The sequence below is a fragment of the Hyla sarda genome, chromosome 5 (assembly GCF_029499605.1).
Source record: "Hyla sarda isolate aHylSar1 chromosome 5, aHylSar1.hap1, whole genome shotgun sequence".
Taxonomy (NCBI): domain Eukaryota; kingdom Metazoa; phylum Chordata; class Amphibia; order Anura; family Hylidae; genus Hyla; species Hyla sarda.
The window spans coordinates 24,777,397-24,795,806 of NC_079193.1; the positions used below are offsets into that span (position 1 = coordinate 24,777,397).

At 44.5% G+C, this 18,410-nt stretch overlaps 1 protein-coding gene across 3 annotated transcripts in view; it reads right to left on the bottom strand.

Moving 5' to 3' along the window:
• Positions 1 to 204: 204 nt before the first annotated feature.
• Positions 205 to 18,410, bottom strand: part of FAM133B (family with sequence similarity 133 member B) — a 21,974-nt gene continuing 3,768 nt past the window's right edge. For all 3 annotated transcript variants that reach the window (XM_056518354.1, XM_056518355.1, XM_056518353.1), the window contains exons 2-11: positions 18,181 to 18,278; positions 16,810 to 16,888; positions 13,136 to 13,204; positions 12,390 to 12,422; positions 11,238 to 11,309; positions 10,623 to 10,706; positions 8,582 to 8,629; positions 6,678 to 6,776; positions 3,480 to 3,518; positions 205 to 1,714 (exon numbers count right to left, since the gene is read on the bottom strand). In XM_056518354.1, the coding sequence (XP_056374329.1) occupies positions 1,628 to 1,714; positions 3,480 to 3,518; positions 6,678 to 6,776; positions 8,582 to 8,629; positions 10,623 to 10,706; positions 11,238 to 11,309; positions 12,390 to 12,422; positions 13,136 to 13,204; positions 16,810 to 16,888; positions 18,181 to 18,278 (708 nt within the window). In that variant the 3' untranslated portion in view covers positions 205 to 1,627. The remainder of the gene's footprint in view (positions 1,715 to 3,479; positions 3,519 to 6,677; positions 6,777 to 8,581; positions 8,630 to 10,622; positions 10,707 to 11,237; positions 11,310 to 12,389; positions 12,423 to 13,135; positions 13,205 to 16,809; positions 16,889 to 18,180; positions 18,279 to 18,410) is intronic.

The window sequence follows — 18,410 nt, forward strand, 5'->3', positions numbered from 1 at the left end:
GATGCCCGTATCAGGAACTGTCCAGAGCAGGAGAAAATCCCCATAGCAAACCTATGCTGCTCTGGACAGTTCCTGATACGGGCATCAGGTGTCAGCAGAGAGCACTGTGGACAAGACCAAAAAGAAAATCAAAAAGAAATGAATTTCCTCTGTAGCATACAGCTGCTTAAAAGTACTGGAAGGGTAAAGGTTTTTTTAATAGAAGTAATTTACAAATCTGTTTAACTTTATGGCATCAGTTGTTTAAAAAAAAAAAAAATAAATAAATAAATAAATTGTTTTCCACCGGAGTACCCCTTTAAAGGACATCTGCAGCAAAATACAACTTATCCCCTATACACAGGATAGGGGATAAGTGTTTGATTGCGGGGGGTCCGACCACTGGAACCGACCGTGATCTCCCAAACGGGGCCCCACATTGTCGCTCTATGTGAGCGTACACCCCCTGCACATGCGCGTACGCCCCCTGCACATAAAGTATTATTGGCGAGACGGGTGGCCACAAACACTGTCACGCTGCCGTCGGCACGCCTCCTGCATGGGAGAGCCGCAGCCCCATGCAGAAGATCGCGGGGGGTACCAACAGTCGGACCCCCACGATCAAACCCTTATCCCCTATCCTGTGGATAGGGGATAAGTTGTATTTTGCTGCAGATGTCTTTTAAGGCCATGTTCACTTGGCCGAAAATGGGAGCTCGAACCACTCGGATATACTCTGTCTCATAGACGGCAATGCATTTCCGAGCAGAAAGAATAGACGTGTCCGAGCAAAACTTTCCCACTGAATTCCTCCGTGTGAACATAGCCTTACACATACATACAGGCGACCATAAATGCGATTCAACATGTCCCTACACATGTCCCTACGCAAACCCTATGAGATGCGAAGATGCAGAATCTGTATCAGAAATTAGGGTTCAAATCCCCATTGCTGCCTGGACCGTTGTGCTCCGTGCCTCACTATAGCACTGGTTTGTAGCAGGTCTGCAGTGTGAACTCTTATTGATGGCTGCCTGGATTGGTTACATTTAGGGCGCATTCACACTACAGGATTTTGGAGCAGAGAAACTCTGCCAGGAAGTTGCAATGCTGCAGCCCCCCATTGTTTTCAATAGGATTTTGCTACACCGGGAACAATGCTAAATTTCAGCGGTGGAAAATTCCAGAACATGTGGACATGTTCGTTCTTTCGGCGGATGCGCTGGGACACACATTGCCATCACTGGTGACGGTGCAGGTCCTAGCATAGACAGTCGGAACCTGCTGTGCACGGAATGGCCACCCGAAATTTCTCCAGGTGGATATTCAGTAGTGTGAATGCGCCCTTAGGATAAGTCTGGGGTTTGAGGTAACATTACTGTGCGAGTGTGGTACCAGATATTGTGCTAGGAAAAAAAGTCACCCCCCCCCTCCCCTCCCTTGTATAATACAGTTACCAAAAAAAAAAATGTATCTCTGGTGGCAATTAAATAAAAAAAAAAGTGACTCCACATTGCGCAGGGTGTTCCCCTCGGAGATGCTTTTGTCATGAAACAGTCAACTGCGGCACAGAAGATCTAAGTACAGAACGGGGATGGAGTTGGGCTGTTCACAGTCATTGCACGTGTGCGGGCGTATCTAAGGATTGTTATTCAGAATCCGAGCTGGAGGCGTGAGATTTCTTTTTCTTCTTCTTGCTGTGTTTCTTGTGCTTCTTCTTTTTCTTGGCTTTATACTGTAAAATAGAAAGGAACATTGTAATATTTACTTAGGTAAAAGAGAGAATACAGAAAAGCACAGTCTGCAGTTACATCTGTTACCGTTATCGGGCAAACTATATACTGTAGTAACCAACCTATATACAGTGGTCACTCAAGTTACAATATCAATCGGTTCCAGGACGACCATTGTATGTTGAAACCATTGTATGTTGAGACCATAAATCTATGGAAACCTGGTAATTGGTGCTGAAGCCCAAAATGTCATCCAAAAAAATAGGAAAAAGTGAGGATTAAAGAATAATAAGTAGATAACTAATATAGATAAAGCAAATCCTTTATTACTTTTATATGTAAGATCTGCTGGGAGTTGTAATCACTGTCTATGTAGAGGACAGGAGCTTCTTCAGGGTCCTGTACATTACACACAATGTCCTAAAAAAGTAACATGGAGCCGCCCTCACCTGGTATCCAAAGGAGCAGCTAACTGTGGTTTAAGTTAAGTGTACAGAACATGTAATACCTCCCTGTACTGTAGGAGGCGCTAACAGACAGCAGTCAGTGCATACACTTCAGTAATACAGGGGGTTTTACCAGTGAATGCCCATTCTGATTGGTCGGTTCTTCCAGACATTGACACGTTTCACAGATCTGGACTATCCGTAGCATTGGATGTTGAGTCTGGTTTCAACTTACAATGGTCCAGAAAAGATCATTGTATATTGAAACTATTGTATGTTGAGGCCATTGTAAGTTGAGGGGTCGCTGTACGTCTGTTACTGAGTAAATAGCAATCTGCAGCTATTTTTTAATAGGTCGAGTGGATAAAATTCATCCAGCAAATTCAAGCATCATATCCTGAGAAAGACGACCACAGCTGAATAGATTTTTTTAAATCTTATATAGACCCAAGAAGCTTAAAAATGGTTCTTCGCTACTTTATAAAGAACCTGTTATGATTTATTACCCCATATAACTGACATTTTCCACTATCCTTAAAGGGCTACTCCCCTCCCCAGCCACCGGAACTCAATGTTTCGAACGCTGGGTGCGGGCTTCCGCGTTCATGCCCGCCCCCTCAATGAAAACCTATGGGAAGGGGGCACAACAGCCGTCATGCCCCCTCCCATAGACTTACATTGAGGGGGCGAGACGTGATGTCATGAGGGGGCGGGTGTGAACATGGAAGCCCGCACCCAGCATTCGGAACATTGAGTTCCGGACGCTGGGGAGCAGAGTAACCCTTTAAAAGGAGTTATACAGTATCAAAAAACGTATCCCCTATCTCCAGTACGGCACCCCACTCCCCTCATGAATAGAGACATGCCCCCTTCATGTATCCTTATGGGTTCGAGTATCTCCGGCTCTCCCATAGAGATGCATGGAGGGGGGGGGGGGGGGGGATGTCTGCTACAGCTTTGTGCCATGGTCAACACACATTGCATTAAAGGGGTACTCCGCTGCTCAGCGTTTGGAACAAACTGTTCCGAATGCTGGAGCCGGGAGCTCGTGACGTCATAGCCCCCCCAATTACGTCACGTCCCACCCGGGGTGTGACATCATGAGGGGGCGGGGCTATGACATCACGAGCTCCAGGCGCTGGCTCCAGCGTTCGGAACAGTTTGTACCAAGCGCTGTGCAGCAGAGTACCCCTTTAATGCAGGGCACAGGATAGGGGGTCCGACCACATCCGTTTTTTGATACTTTACTACCTCTTTAACGTTACAGTGACGCCATCTGACTTGAACAAGAAAATGTTCTACATGAACCCCAGATACTTACAGCTTGTTCTTCGCTGCTTCTTCTTCTTTTCCTATATGCCTAAAGAATTACAGACCATGTTAGCGAGAATACTTTAAAGATGCACTCTGGGATTTATTTTTTTTTTGCTTATATAATGCAAAATAGGCAATTGTTAAAAAATAATGTAGAGGTTCTTGGCCCAGATTTATCAAACTGTGTGAGAGAAAAAGTGGAGTGATTTCTAGGGATCGACCCATTTTCGGTTTAGCCGATATCGACCGATATTAACGATTTTGGACATTATCGGTATCGGCAATTATCTAGCTGATAATGTCCCGCCCGCCTCCCTGGCCAGAGACCGCCGCCGCCACATTGCCTCCCCCATCCCCAGTTTTATAATTACCTGTTCCCGAGGACCGCGCTACTTCTGGCTCCTGCGGTGTCCTGCACGCTGCGCAGCACAATGACGAGTGACGTCCTCAACGTGATGTCCCCGTCAGTGCGCACAGTGACAGCTCAGGACGCCGCCGGAGCCAGAAGTAGCGCGGACCCCGGGAACAGGTAATTATAAAACCGGGGATGGGGGAGGCAATGGGGCAGCGGCGGCGGTGGTGGTTGGACTAGGGAGGACCCCAGGACAGGCAGGGGGAGAGAAGCGGGCGGCGGTCTCTGGCCCCACAAAAGCCACTGCAGTTCATTGATTTAAAGCGCCCGCTTAAATCATCGCAGCGGCTTCTGTGGGGCCGGGTGGGTGGGGGAAAGAGCCGATAACTTATACTGGAATATCGGTATAAGTTATCGGCTATCGGCCTGAAAGGTCACAGGTTATCGGTATCGGCCCTAAAAAAAAAAAAAAAAAAAAAAAATCGATATCGGTCAATCCCTAGTCATTTCCCCACAACAACCAATCACAGCTCAGCTTTCCCTTTACCAGAGCTCGTTAGCTGACCTGCGATTGGTTGTTGTGGGAAAATCTCTGCACTTTTTCCCTCACACAGTTTGATAAATCTGGGCCCTTGTGTATACCATGTGCTTACCTTGCCTTACCTGATATGGCAGGCACTAGTCTGCAGCCATACTGACTGCAATTCCATCACTGTAATGATTTCCTTATGCTGCCTACATTTCCCATGAATCCTCTGACTGCAGAGAGAGGGGTTGGAGTCTCATCCCTGCACCTGATCATATAGAGATCACCCAGGTGAACTAATTAGACTTATAAGTCGGTTAAAGGGGTACTCCACTCCCCTAGCATTTGGAACATTTAGTTCCGAACGGTGGGTGCGAGCTTTGGGAGTCGCCCCGCCCCCTTGTGAGGCCACGCCACTTGTGACTCTACACCCCGCCCCCTCAATGCAAGTCTATGGGAGGGAGGGGGGCATGATGGCCGTCACACCCCCTTCCATATACTTGCTTCGAGGGGACGAGCGTGAAGTCACAAGGGGCGGGTCGTGGGGATCCCTGAAGCCCGCACCCAGCGTTCGGAACTAAATGTTGAGTGGAATACCCCTTTAAGGTCAGTTCACATGTGCAGTTTTTATGCATTTATATGGATTTGCCCTATAATAACAATTGAGGTGCTTTATGAAATTATGAAGTCCTAAGGCTTTATTTACACATTGAATTTTACAGCATTTTCACGCATTACTTCGTTTTGGCAGTGTTTTTCTGTAATTTTCCAAAATAGCTGTAAAAACAAGTTACACATTTTTACATTTTACTGCACAATTGCAGTAAATATCTCAGTAAATATTTTTGCAGCGCTTTGGGAAAGTCATGGAAAAAACCCAATGTGTGCACACAGATTCAGGGGAGGTGTATAACTATTATATATCCTGATTACATAGAGCTAGAAGCAGTATACAGATAGAGCTGGGGGGGGGGAGGAGTATAATTACTATATATCCTGATCCCATAGAGATAGCAGCAGCAGTATACAGATAGATCTGGAGGGGAGGTGTATAAATAAAAGTATACCATTTTTGTCACCCAACTAAAGTGAGACTTAACATATTGTAACATTCTTTATGATCAGTTTTTAAATTATACCAATGCATCTAAAATTAAGACACTTTGCAATACATTGTAATTAAAAATCCCACCATTTGTTTCTACAACTCCTATATGGACCTCCATGTTTCATGGTAACAGACTACAAACAGATTCTGCCTAGCGCAATCCTGCCATCATGCTCTCTTCTATCTGTCCTCTTTTTCTTGGTAACCTACCAAATGTAAGTTCGCTTAAAGGGGTATTCCGCCCCTAGACATTTTATCCCCTATCCAAAGGATAGGGGATAAAATGTCAGATCGCCGCGGTCCCGCTGCTGGGGACCCCCGGGATCCCCGCTGCGGCACCACGCTATCATTACAGCACAGAGCGAGTTCGCTCTGTGCGTAATGACTGGCGATACGGGGGACGGAGCAGCGTGACATCATGGCTCCGCCCCTCGTGACATCATGGCCCATCCCCTTAATGCAAGTCTATGGGAGGGGGCGTGAAGACCGCCACGCCCCCTCCCATAGACTTGTATTGAAAGGGGCGGGCCGTGACATCACGAGGGGCGGAGCCGTGACGTAACGACGCTCCGGCCCCTGTACCGCCCAGCATTACGTGCAAAGTGAACTCGCTCTGTGCTGTAACGATCCCAGGGGTCCCCAGCAGCGGCACCGCGGCGATCTGACATCTTATCCCCTAACCTTTCGATAGGGGATAAAATGTCTAGGGGCGGAGAACCCCTTTAAAGTAGGAGTCAAATGAAAGGAAGTATGACTGCCGGGGTACACTACAAAGGATTAGATTGTTGTATAAAAAGGAGGCACAATGCTAGTGTGAACACACCATTAACTGTTATTCAATTGATTCCAAAGGATAGGGATAAGATGTCTGATCACTGGGCCCCCGCCGCTAAGGCCGTGCAGCACCCGCATTCTATGCTGGGCTGCATCTCCAGTCACTGAAAGCTCTTTTTCGGGACAGGAGACGCCCCCTCATGGCGTCACGCCACGTCCCCTCCATTCATGTCTACAGGAGGGGGCGTGGGGTTAAGTCACGTCTCCAGTCCCAGAAACAAAGAGCTTTATAAGACTGGAGACGCAGCCCTGCATAGAATGCGGGTGCTGCATGGAGATCGCAGGGGGGTCCATGGATAGGGGATAAGACGTCTTTGGCCTGACAACCCCATTAAAGTAAACAGCAGAGCATATCCCTGATGGTATCACTATACAACCCACTAACCTCTCCTTCTGATTCTGATCCAGAAGAGGAGTCATAAGAAGAGTCTCTCTGATCATTGCCGTCTGGATGTCTTCTCTTCCTGCTTATACTTTTCCCGTCCTTTAGTTTAAATTAATAAACACAATAATTATTTGCTTGGGCGTGAAGAAATACTAAGAAATACTATTAGCTGCGTCAGTGATATCAAAGTCTTTCGATGTAAGTGACCAACTAGTTAGGATATATTTGGTATAGTCATATAGGAAATTCTGAGTTAAATGGGTACTCCGGTGAAAAACTTTTGTAAATTTGTAAGATTTGTAAATTACTTCTATTAAAAAAAATCTTAATCCTTCCTGTACTTATTAGCTGCTGAATACTACAGTGGAAATTATTTTCCGTTTGAAACACAGTGCTCTCTGCTGACATCATGACCACAGTGCTCTCTGCTGGCATCTCTGTCCATTTTAGGAACTGTCCAGAGTAAAAGGAAATCCCCATAGCAAACATATGCTGTTCTGGACAGTTCCTAAAATGGACAGAGATGTCAGCAGAGAGCTCTGTGTTTCAAAAAGAATTTCTGCTGTAGTATTCAGCAGCTAATAAGTACAGGAAGGATTAAGATTTTTTAATAGAAGTAATTTACAAATCTGTTTAACTTTCTGGCACCAGTTGATTTAAAAAAAATAAATAAAAAAATAAAAAAAGTTTTTTCACCGGAGTACCCCTTTAAAGGGCAACTGTAGTGGAACACTTTTATATATGCCCGTGCCTCAAAAATAAACTCATACATACCTTCCACTTCCTGGGGACGGGGACGCCGCAGAGCCGTCGGCGCATCACCGGCAGCACCAATGTCCCGCCCCGGCTGGTGATAGGCTGAGCCCACTGTCATGTTAGAAGCCGGCCAGAGCTCCTTACATGACAGTGGGCTCAGCCCATCACAGGCCGGGGCGGGACATTGGTGCGGCCGGTGATACGCCGATGGCTCTGAGGCGTCCCTGTCCCCAGGAAGTGGAATGACGTCAGCACTGCCGGACTGTGAGGCCTGTGCCGGACCAACGGGGGCTCGTAGGAAGGTATGTACGAGTTTATTTTGTTTATTTTTGAGACCCGGGCATTTATAAAAGTGTTCCACTACAGTTGTCCTTTAATAGTAAGGCCTTGTTCATGCAGCAGAATTTCTGAGCAGAATCTGGGGGGGAATATTCCACAAGTAAAATTATGTTGGAGCAGAGTCCCATTGTTTTCAATGAGATTCTGCTGCACAGTCCACACTGCAGAATTTCCTCGCCGGAAACATCTGGCGCGGAAAGTCAAATTCCGGCCTCTGCAGAATCAATTGACAAGGCAATTCTTTTGTCCGAATTTACTCGGAAATTCCACATTTCCGAACAGTCCATCAGTCAGCGCTTGCTGCGGACAAGATGTCCGGCAGGACTTTCTGCCAATATTACACTTAGGCTCCTATGTTCAGGATCCTCATGTCTAGATAAGATTGAAAAAGCGGATCCAAAGAGCGTCTCTCACTCTGAAGAAGCTGTTTTGTACTACACAGATAGAGATCACTGATGTAATTCTTAGATTGCCCTGTGGTGGCACTGCAGGGAAAATGAAAACTTGTTGCCAGGTATGTAGCTTATAGCGTGTCACTGGGGATATGAGCAGTGAAATACTTTGTTATCACTAAATTATTTAAAGCATTTACTTCACTATTACAAAAGTGAAAAAAACTGAAAAATTCAAAGATGATATTTTCCATAATAAAAACATTTTTCCATAGGAAAATGATCATTTGTATTGTGGCAAATACTGTGATATCTTATAACCGCAAAAGTGACACAATACTGAAAAACATGAAGACGCTTGTTAGATCAGAAGGATAAAGAGGGGGGGGGAGGGGCTTCATCTTTATCTCTTCTCACCTTATCTTTCTCGTGCTCCTCTTTGGATTTCTTCTTCTTCACAGAATCCTATATAGGGGTACAAATAAATGATTTGAGAGCAGCTCATTCCTTATAGGATAAGCACAGTTCCCCAGATATATTCATACTTCATGACTAAGTCCATATTGTACCTAAACGTGCTCTTAGCATCTTCAAGTATTTTGGACTTAGAGGATGCAGACAGTTTTTATTTTTGCGTTATTGGTTTTTCTCCCCGCTTTTATTTTATTACACAGACCCATATGTAGGCTTGTTTTGTGCGCGACCAATTGTACCTAGTACCTTTGTACAGAATATTACTGATTTAACCCCTTAAGGATGAGGGGGTTTTCTCATTTTCCCACTTTAGTTGTTTTTTCCTTCTCACCTTCTAAAATCATAACACCTACAGACCCATATGAGGTATACGGCAAAACTAGAAAAAAATATTTGTGGGGCACAATTGAAAATGCCATTTTGTAACTTTTGGGGGCTTTCGATTCTATGCAGTGAACTTTTCGGGAAAAATTACACCTTATATTTATTCTGTAGGTCCTTACGGTTAAAATGATACCCTACTTATATAGGTTTGATTTTGTTTTACTTCTGTAAAAAAAAAAAACTGCAACAAAATTAGTACGTTTAAAATTGTCATCTTCTGACTCCTATAACTTTATTTTTCTGCATACAAGGCGCTATGAGGGCTCTTTTTATTTTTTTTGCACCATGATCTGTAGTTTTTATTGGTACTAGTATTGTTTTGATGGGACTTTTTGATTGCTTTTTACAATTTTTTTTAGGGTATACAAAGTGACCAAAAATACGCAATTTTGGCCATTGACCGTGCGGTTTAATTAAAATTATATTTTTATAGTTAGCACATGGCGATACCATATGTTTATTTTTGTCTTTTTTTTTTTAATGGGCAAAGAGGAGTGACAAACTTATTAGAAAAGGGGTTAATTCACTTTTTTTTTTTACTTTTTTTATTTTACTTTTCTTACACACAATTTTATAGTCCCCATAGGGGACTATAACATGCAATCTTCTGATTGCATGCACTTGTTTAATGCTTGTTTAAGCATAGCATTGATCAGTTATTGGTGTTCTGCTGCTCCAGCCTGGCTGGAGCATCAGAGTTCCAATTGGACGGCGAGGAGGCAAGAAAGGGCCCTCCCGCCGTCCTCAAAGCTGATCGGGACACAGCGATTTTACTGTGGTGGTCCCGATCAGCTTTGCTGAGGTGCCAGGACCATCTTTTTTTTTTTATACGCCACAATAAACTTTGGATCGTGACGTTTAAGGGGTTAATGGCGGGCATCACTGCAATTGGTGATGTCCGGTATTAGCTACGGGTCCCTGCGGCTGATAGTCGTCGTCATCGGGACCACCCCGCTATGACGCGGGGTCAGCTTGTGAGCCCGCTTCATATAAGGGAAGAGGGGCAAGGACGTACAGGTACGCCCTTCGTTCTTAAGGAGTTCATATGTGTAAAGTCCCCATAGGGGACTATTAATAGCAATAACTCGATTGCTATTAGTATTTAGTGTTATGCAATGACATTGCACTGATTAGTGATATTGGCGATCCACTTGTATAGCCTGTCAGAAGGCAGACCGTACAAGTAGGTCCAGGAAGATGGGAACAGAGCAGGTAAAGGGAAACCCCGTCCATCTTGACTTATCTGACCCCCTGCAACCACACTGGTCAGATGAGTGTCACAAAGCCCTGCTTTAATGCTGTGATCAGTATCCTTCATTAGCGGCGGGTCGCGGCTGCTATCAGCATTCTATAAAGTGAGCGCAGCTCCTGTGCAGGGCGTAAATGTATGCCATGGTCAACTAGGTACCAGGCAACAATGGTGGACATTTACGCCCTGCATGCTTTAGGGGGTTAAATTATATTTCACATATTTTACTGGGAAGAAGTTGAACGTGAAAATGTCCTCTGCCACTGAATGTAACATGTGGCCATGAAACTGCGTCTACTTTGTAAAAAGTAGAAAAGAATGCTGCCTGCACATATATAGGATGCGTCCTACCTTGCTCTCAGAGTCAGAGCTGCTGTCTGAAGTCTTGCGGGAATGCTTTTTCTTCTTTTTTCTCTTTGAAGTTTTTTTCTTGGTCTTTAAAATAAGAGGATAACAACAAAATTAAACTTTCTAGACCGCAAAGCTATTTGTTTATTGTATTTAAAAGAAACAGCTGGGGATAGAGCCTTCTTATTCTTCCTTATAACAGCTCTACTAGAAGTACAGAGCAAAAGGAGGTCTTCTGTAGAAATAGTTGGCCCGACCAATCACGGTGGCCCGACCTCACAAACAATGCATTCTTCATATAATTTTGAGTTGTAAAAAGATTCTTTCGGCATCTTTTTATTTGCTCCCTGTAATTATTTACTATCCTTAGACTAGTGTTACCCAACCTGTGGCTCTCTGAGCTACAACTCCCATCCTGATAGGAATTGTAGTTTTGCAACAACTGGAGAGCCACAAGTCGGGAAACACAGGCTATTGATCAGAAAACTGTGCCCCCCCCAACAGCTGTGAAACTATGACTCCCTGCATGCACCCGAGTGTGTGTTGAGTTGTATTTTCATAGTGAGATTGGATAAAGTAATGCCAAGACAATACAGCGGATGATATGCGTACACTCACCTCAATTTCGGATTCTTCAGAACTGCTGGAAGAAGCAGAAGTCGATGATGTAGAGGAAGATGATGAAGACAACTTGACCACAGACAACAAAAAGAGGAAAACTTGTGAGACGTATATTAAAAATTATGCAGTTCTTTTACTAACCTAAGCAAAAATGAATGAGATGCAGACAATGCTGCCCGTGAGTCACCTCTGGATTCACATGTTTAAGGTAGGGTCATACATGTCCTATTTTGCTGCGTATGACTTCAAAGGGTAGGAAAAAAAAACACAGCAGTAACTGCTAAGCAAAATAGGTCACGTGTGGCCCTACTCTAAAACCAAACTCTTGAAGGGATTGTCTAGGATTAGAAAAACATGGCTGCTTTCTTCCAAAAACAGACCCACAACTAGTCACAGGTTGTATCTGGTATTGCAGTCTATCTAGGCTTAAAGGGGTACTCCGGTGAAAACCTTTTTTCTTTTAAAATCAACTGGTGGCAGAAAGTTAAACATATTTGTAAATTACTTCTATTAAAAAATCTTAATCCTTCCTGTACTTATTAGCTGCTGAATACTACAGAGGGAATTATTTTCTTTTTGGAATGCTCTCTGATGACATCAAGAGCACAGTTCTCTCTGCTGACGTTATAATAATAATAATATATAATAATAATAACGCTTTATTAATTGTTGTCCTTAGTGGGATTTGAACCTAAGTCCCCAGCACTGCAAGGCAGCAGTGCTAACCACTGAGCCACCATGCTGCCCTTAGCATACATCTGCTATGCATGGTTGCTATAATGGACAGAGATGTCAGCAGAGAGCACTGTGCTCGTGATGTCATCAGTGTTCCAAAAAGAAAGGAATTTCCTCTGTAGCATTCAGCAGCTAATAAGTACTGGAAGGATTAAGATTTTTTAATAGAAGTAATTTACAAATATGTTTAACTTTCTGCCACCAGTTGATTTAAAAAGAAAAAAGGTTTTCACCGGAGTACCCCTTTAAGGGAAGGGGGCTTAGCTGATACAGACAGGTGTGCTGCTGTTTTTGAAGAAAGCAACCACTGTTTTGTTTTTTTTTGTGTTTTTTTTAGCCCTGGCCCATTCAAGCTGAATCTGAAATTACACTTTAGACATGGTAAAAAAGTGAAGATATGAAAGCTGTTCTCACCCCACCAGATTTCTTCTTTTCCTTTTTCCGTTTCTATGGAGACAAATAAAAGGTAAAAATATATGAGATATGTACAGGGGAATAGACAAGTGATGCTCATGTAGTACCTGTCATCCATAAAGGGGTACTCCGCTGCTCAGCGTTTGGAACAAACTGTTCCGAACGCTGGAGCCGGCAGCTTGTGATGTCATAGCCCCGCCCCCTCATGACGGCACACCCCGCCCCCTCAATGCAAGTCTATGGGAGGGGGCCTGTGGCTGTCACGCCCCCTCCCATAGACTTGCATTGAGGGGGCGGGGTGTGACTTCTTAAGAGGCGGGCCTATGACGTCACAAGCTGCCGGCTCCAGCGTTCGGAATAGTTTGTTCCAAACCCTGAGCAGCAGAGTACCCCTTTAAATCCTCTCCTTAGTTCCACTTAAAACAATAAGAATTACATAAAGAAGTCATCCCCCTGGGGTGCAGCACTGAAACCCAATCAGGGTGTCTCCAGCTGTTGCCAAACTATAATTCCCAGCATAACTGGACAGCTGAAGTTGTAGTTTTGTAATAGCTGGAGGCACATTGGTTGGAAAACATTGGCCTATCTAGCCCAAGTCTTGGAAAATGCCTTTACATAACTTCTCTCCTAACAGCACCCACTGAATGCCATAAAATGTAAAACACTGCGTCTCCCTTGTCCTGTCCAACAGATGTGACAAACTAGAACAGATGTATCAGTCACTACATATAAGCCATTTTCCTTACCTCCTTCTTCTTTGAAGAATTATCGCTGATGATTTTCTCTCTGTGCTTTTCCAGTTCCTTCCTCCAACTCTGTTAAAATATAAAGGAAAAAAACATTAATATCACATCAGGTAAAAGAAAAAAAAGAAAAATTAAAACAAAAGAAATAAATAGACACCGAAGGTCAAACGTAGGAAACAATTTGGCAGCCAACTGGCTCCCTGAAACTTGTTCAGACAGAGCATTATTCAACCCAACAATGGTCATGTGCAAGTTTTTTGGCCAATTACATGACAGGTATCATCTAGTGCAATAAATACAGCAATGATCAGAGAATTATACTTTGTTTTTTGTTTAGTGGGAAAAAAAAAAAATTATATATACGGTGTATATATATGTATATATATATATATATATATATATATATATATATATATATATATATATATATATATATATATATATATATATATATATTCTGTATAGTGTTTTGTAAAATAGATTTTGGAAAAAGCTTAACAAAAAACACATTCGTAACAACCAGTACTATATAATTATCACCCCATTTTTGCCCCCCATATATACTGTAAAACAATGCATTACAATAAATACTGACTAAAAGAGAGAAAAACAAAATAAAATAAAACAAAAAACATGCCTTTATTTGGAGATCGGGATTGACTCCCGTCGTTATTAATAAAAAAATAAATATATAAAATAAATAAAAACCATTGTATTTCTTTATCTTTGTTTGCTACATGAAGGATAAACATTTTTGTATACATCTGTTTTTCCAAAAATTGTTTATCATCATCAGTATTGTTTAAAGATGTTGGTTAATAAAAATGCTAAAAAGAAAACGAACAAACCACCCAAAAAAAATAGATGACTAAAAAAAAAAAAAAAACTGATCCATTGAAAATAAAAAAGGAAAATTACTGTATAGGTTTCTGCAAAAATTTTAAAAACTTAAGTACTACAACATATCTCTAATATACTTTAATAAAAAAAAAAAAAGTGATTTTAAACAAGTTTAAAATCACTTTTAAATTCGGCCACTAGGGGTCGCCCTTCTAATGGCCGAATGCATTCAGCAGTGACGTCACTACTGGATTTCGACTCATTTCAGCCTGGCAATGAGTCGAAATCCAGTCACTGCGGTGCTCGCTCCCGCCTGTCAATCAAACAGGCGAGAGCGAGCACGCTGATAGCTGGGGCTGCACTGCCTACTGCCAGGCTGCTCCACTAGCCTTGCGTGTGGCCCCGCCCCCGTTACCCTGTCCGGAGGCAGCGCGCGCACTCATTGCTGCGCCGATCCTCCGGATGGGCAAGTCTCATCTGAGGTCTTATAAGAGGAGCGGAATGTCTTCTTTTCGGGCGGTCGGAGGGAGGGGGTTGTTGCACGGCGGGGTCTGGGGGTGATGGAGTTTGGGGGAGCGGAATGTCTTTTTCGGGCGGGCGGAGGGAGAAGGGTGGGGGGTGTTACGCGGCGGGGCCTGGGGGAGCGGGATCTGTGGCAGCTGCGGCTGAGACTGTTTTCACCACAGGGTGCCTACAGTTGTTTCCCCACTACAACTCCCAGCATGCCCTGACAGCCAATAGATGTCAGGGCAGGCTGGGAGTTGTAGTGGTGAAACAGCTGGAGGCACCCTGTATAGTTGAACTAAGGGCGGAAGTCAGGCCCCCCCAGCAGGCGTCAGTGACGTCATGCCTGCCGGGGAAGTCTGCCTGGTAGTAAAAGCATTTTTAATATAGTAAAAAAAAATGTAAAGGCAGGGAGGTGGTTAGGGATAGATGGGCAATAGGCAGGGACAGAAAAAAAAAAAAGGGATGGTGGGAGCTGCCTTTAAGTGGGGTGCCAATGCCTTGTGGTCCACAAGTTATCAGCCACCCCCTTACCACCCTCTCCCCCCCCCCACACACACCATGGCTAAAATGCAGAGTCATCATCACTCCTAAGCACCGTGCCCACTCTGCTTTTAAGTAAAATACACAGATGTGACACAAAATATAAATGTCCCCTGATGAGTGGGTGCAGTGATTCTCCCCAGTAGAGATGAGCGAACTTACAGTAAATTCGATTCGTCAGGAACTTCTCGGCTCGGCAGTTGATGACTTATCCTGCGTAAATTAGCTCAGCCTTCAGGTGCTCCGGTGGGCTGGAAAAGGTGGATACATTCCTAGGAAAGAGTCTCCTAGGACTGTATCCACCTTTTCCAGCCCACCGGAGCACCTGAAAGCTGAACTAATTAATGCAGGAAAAGTCATCAACTGCCGAGCCGAGAAGTTCGTGACGAATCGAATTTACTGTAAGTTCGCTCATCTCTACTCCTGAGCTATGTAGTAGTGCTGGGCAATATGACCAAAAATGAGTATCACGGTATTTTTCTAAAGTATCACGGTATTTTTTTTTTTTTTACATTGAGACTTGCATTGAGGTGTCGTAGCGGAACTAAATGGGCTTTTGGAACTAAATGATCTGAACACTGGGGCAGTGGAGTACCCTTTTAAATAGATGTAACAAACAACCCTACAGCCTCCAGCTATTGCAAAACTACAACTCCCAGCATGTTGGACTATATAGTAGTGTATAGTACAGGTCAGTGCTTCCCAACTAGGGGTGCCTCCAGCTGTTGCAAAACTACAACTCCCAGCATGTTGGACTATATAGTAGTGTATAGTACAGGTCAGTGTTTCCCAACTAGGGGTGCCTCCAGCTGTTGCAAAACTACAACTCCCAGCATGTTGGACTATATAGTAGTGTATAGTATAGGTCAGTGTTTCCCAACTAGGGGTGCCTCCAGCTGTTGCAAAACTACTACTCCCAGCATGTTGGACTATATAGTAGTGTATAGTATAGGTCAGTGTTTCCCAACTAGGGGTGCCTCCAGCTGTTGCAAAACTACTACTCCCAGCATGTTGGACTATATAGTAGTGTATAGTATAGGTCAGTGTTTCCCAACTAGGGGTGCCTCCAGCTGTTGCAAAACTACTACTCCCAGCATGCCCGGACAGCCGTTGGCTGTCCGGGCATGCTGGGAGTTGTAGTTTTGCAACAGCTGGAGGGCCTCAACAGCTGGAGGGCCTACTGTAGGTATAGTATATTATACAGACCCCTGTCCATCCCAGACCCCTGTCCATCCCAGAACCCTGACTCACCTTCCCAGTTGCTGCAGGGACCGTCCGGGGAGGGTGAGCCGGGCCATCCATCCTTCCTGTAGTGTCCGGCGGCATTCTGGGTGGAGGGTTAACCGGTCCGGGCTGTCCTTCTCCGGGGATCCTCTTCTCCACTCCGGGCAGGCACCGGCCTAGTAACGATGCATAGATGCCGCTGCGCAGTGACGTCCGTGCGCAGCGACGCACCTGACATCACGGCGTCTATGCAGCGTACTAGGCCGGAGCCTGCCCGGAGTGGAGAAGAGGACCCCCGGAGAAGAAGGACAGCCCGGACCGGTACACCCTCCACCCGGAATTCCGCCGGACACTACAGGAAGGATGGATGGCCCAGACCACCCCCATTACGGGTAAGTTTAATTTTTTTTATTGACTCGGAGGGTGGGGGGAGGGGCCCGACCGGTATAGCAGTATGGGCGAAAATCCATACCGTGGGAGGAAAAAAAAAAACGGTATCCGGTTCATACCGGTATACCGCCCAGCACTACTATGTAGGAGTTTTCTGGCCTCACAACAATCACCTCATTCATCTTCTCTTCAAACTCTGCCAGTGCTCGGGAGCCTTTTTTCTTCTTCTCCAGCTGCTCCTTCACTTCTTCCCTACAGAAGACAAAAAAAATAAAAAATGAAGGCTTCAAGTATCAAGAATCCTCATAATGTCACTCTTTATTAAAGGGGCTAAATAAAAAAAAATAAAAAAATAATGTGGTGCAGGGGCAAAAATAGAAAGTAAATAAAACACCAAAAAAAAAAATTATACTTACCTAGTCCTTTTCTTATACTTCTACTTACCTAGCTTCTTTTCAGCTCCATCCTGTCCCCTTATCTTCTCTCTTCTCCCTGCTTCCAAGACTAGTGCTCACTGAAGGACCTGCCTGCTCAGCCAATCACAGGCCGATATGGGATATCGCTGCAGCCAGTGACTGGCTGAGTCGGCAGGACCTGCAACAAGTGCTTGTCTCCTGGAAGAAGAGAGATCCGGCTAACGGATGGAGCTGCAGGAGACCAGGGCTGGGCAAGTATCATTTATTTTGTTATTGTTACTCTAATGTTATTTTTTTTATTATTAAAGTGTTGGAACCATTGAAGTTCTAATTTCTATACATTAGAAACACTGTAGTACTTGATGTCCCCTGTGGAGGCGCTGCAGGGAAACTGAACACTTAACTGGTTTTGTACAAAAAAGAAAGTTGCAACAGCACTGTAGGTCGAAAGTGGAGGCTCTTAGCACACTTTTTGATCAAAATGTGTCCCCCCATCCACCACGCGGAGGTGGCCTCATATCGGATGGGACCCTAACATGATAACTCACCTCTGCTGTGCATATAGCCTCTGACTGTGTGACATGTTGGATCAGCCATTGACTAAACCACCTCCAGTCTGAGAGGGGTGGGGTGCACGGCTAAAGAGGGTGCCACACCCCCAAACTTACAAAGTAAAAACACCCCACCCCTCTCAGACTGGAGGTGGTTTAGTCAATGGCTGATCCAACATGTCACACAGTCAGAGGCTATATGCACAGCAGAGGTGAGTTATCATGTTAGGGTCCCATCCGATATGAGGCCACCTCCGCGTGGTGGATGGGGGGACACATTTTGATCAAAAAGTGTGCTAAGAGCCTCCACTTTCGACCTACAGTGCTGTTGCAACTTTCTTTTTTGTACATTTTGTATTTGCCACAGCAGTGGGCACCTGTGTATTAGGTTGTTGTGCTGGCTATTTTTCCTTTTGTTTACTTAACTGGTTTTGTCACAGATCCCAGATTATATGGCCAATGAAGTATTCCAGTTCCTGAGAAGCAAGATTACCCTCACAATGATATCTGGGGAGATCCCAGAAGATTTCGGAGTGGATCACCTTTTTCCACCATCTTACATCAGAAAACAACTCACCAAGTAGGTCTTGGTCGGCTCAGATAATCCTGTATGGTGGGACCTCCGGAAGATGTGGGACCCTTGGCTCGAGCCATTGCAATAGGGTTCATATATGCCTATGAGGAATGAGAGCAAGACGGAGCAATTATTAAAGGGGTTATCAAGGATAAGAAAAACAGAGCGCCACACCTGTCCTTAGGTAGCGTGTGATATTGCAGCTCAGTTCTGTTGAAGTGGATGGAGCCAAG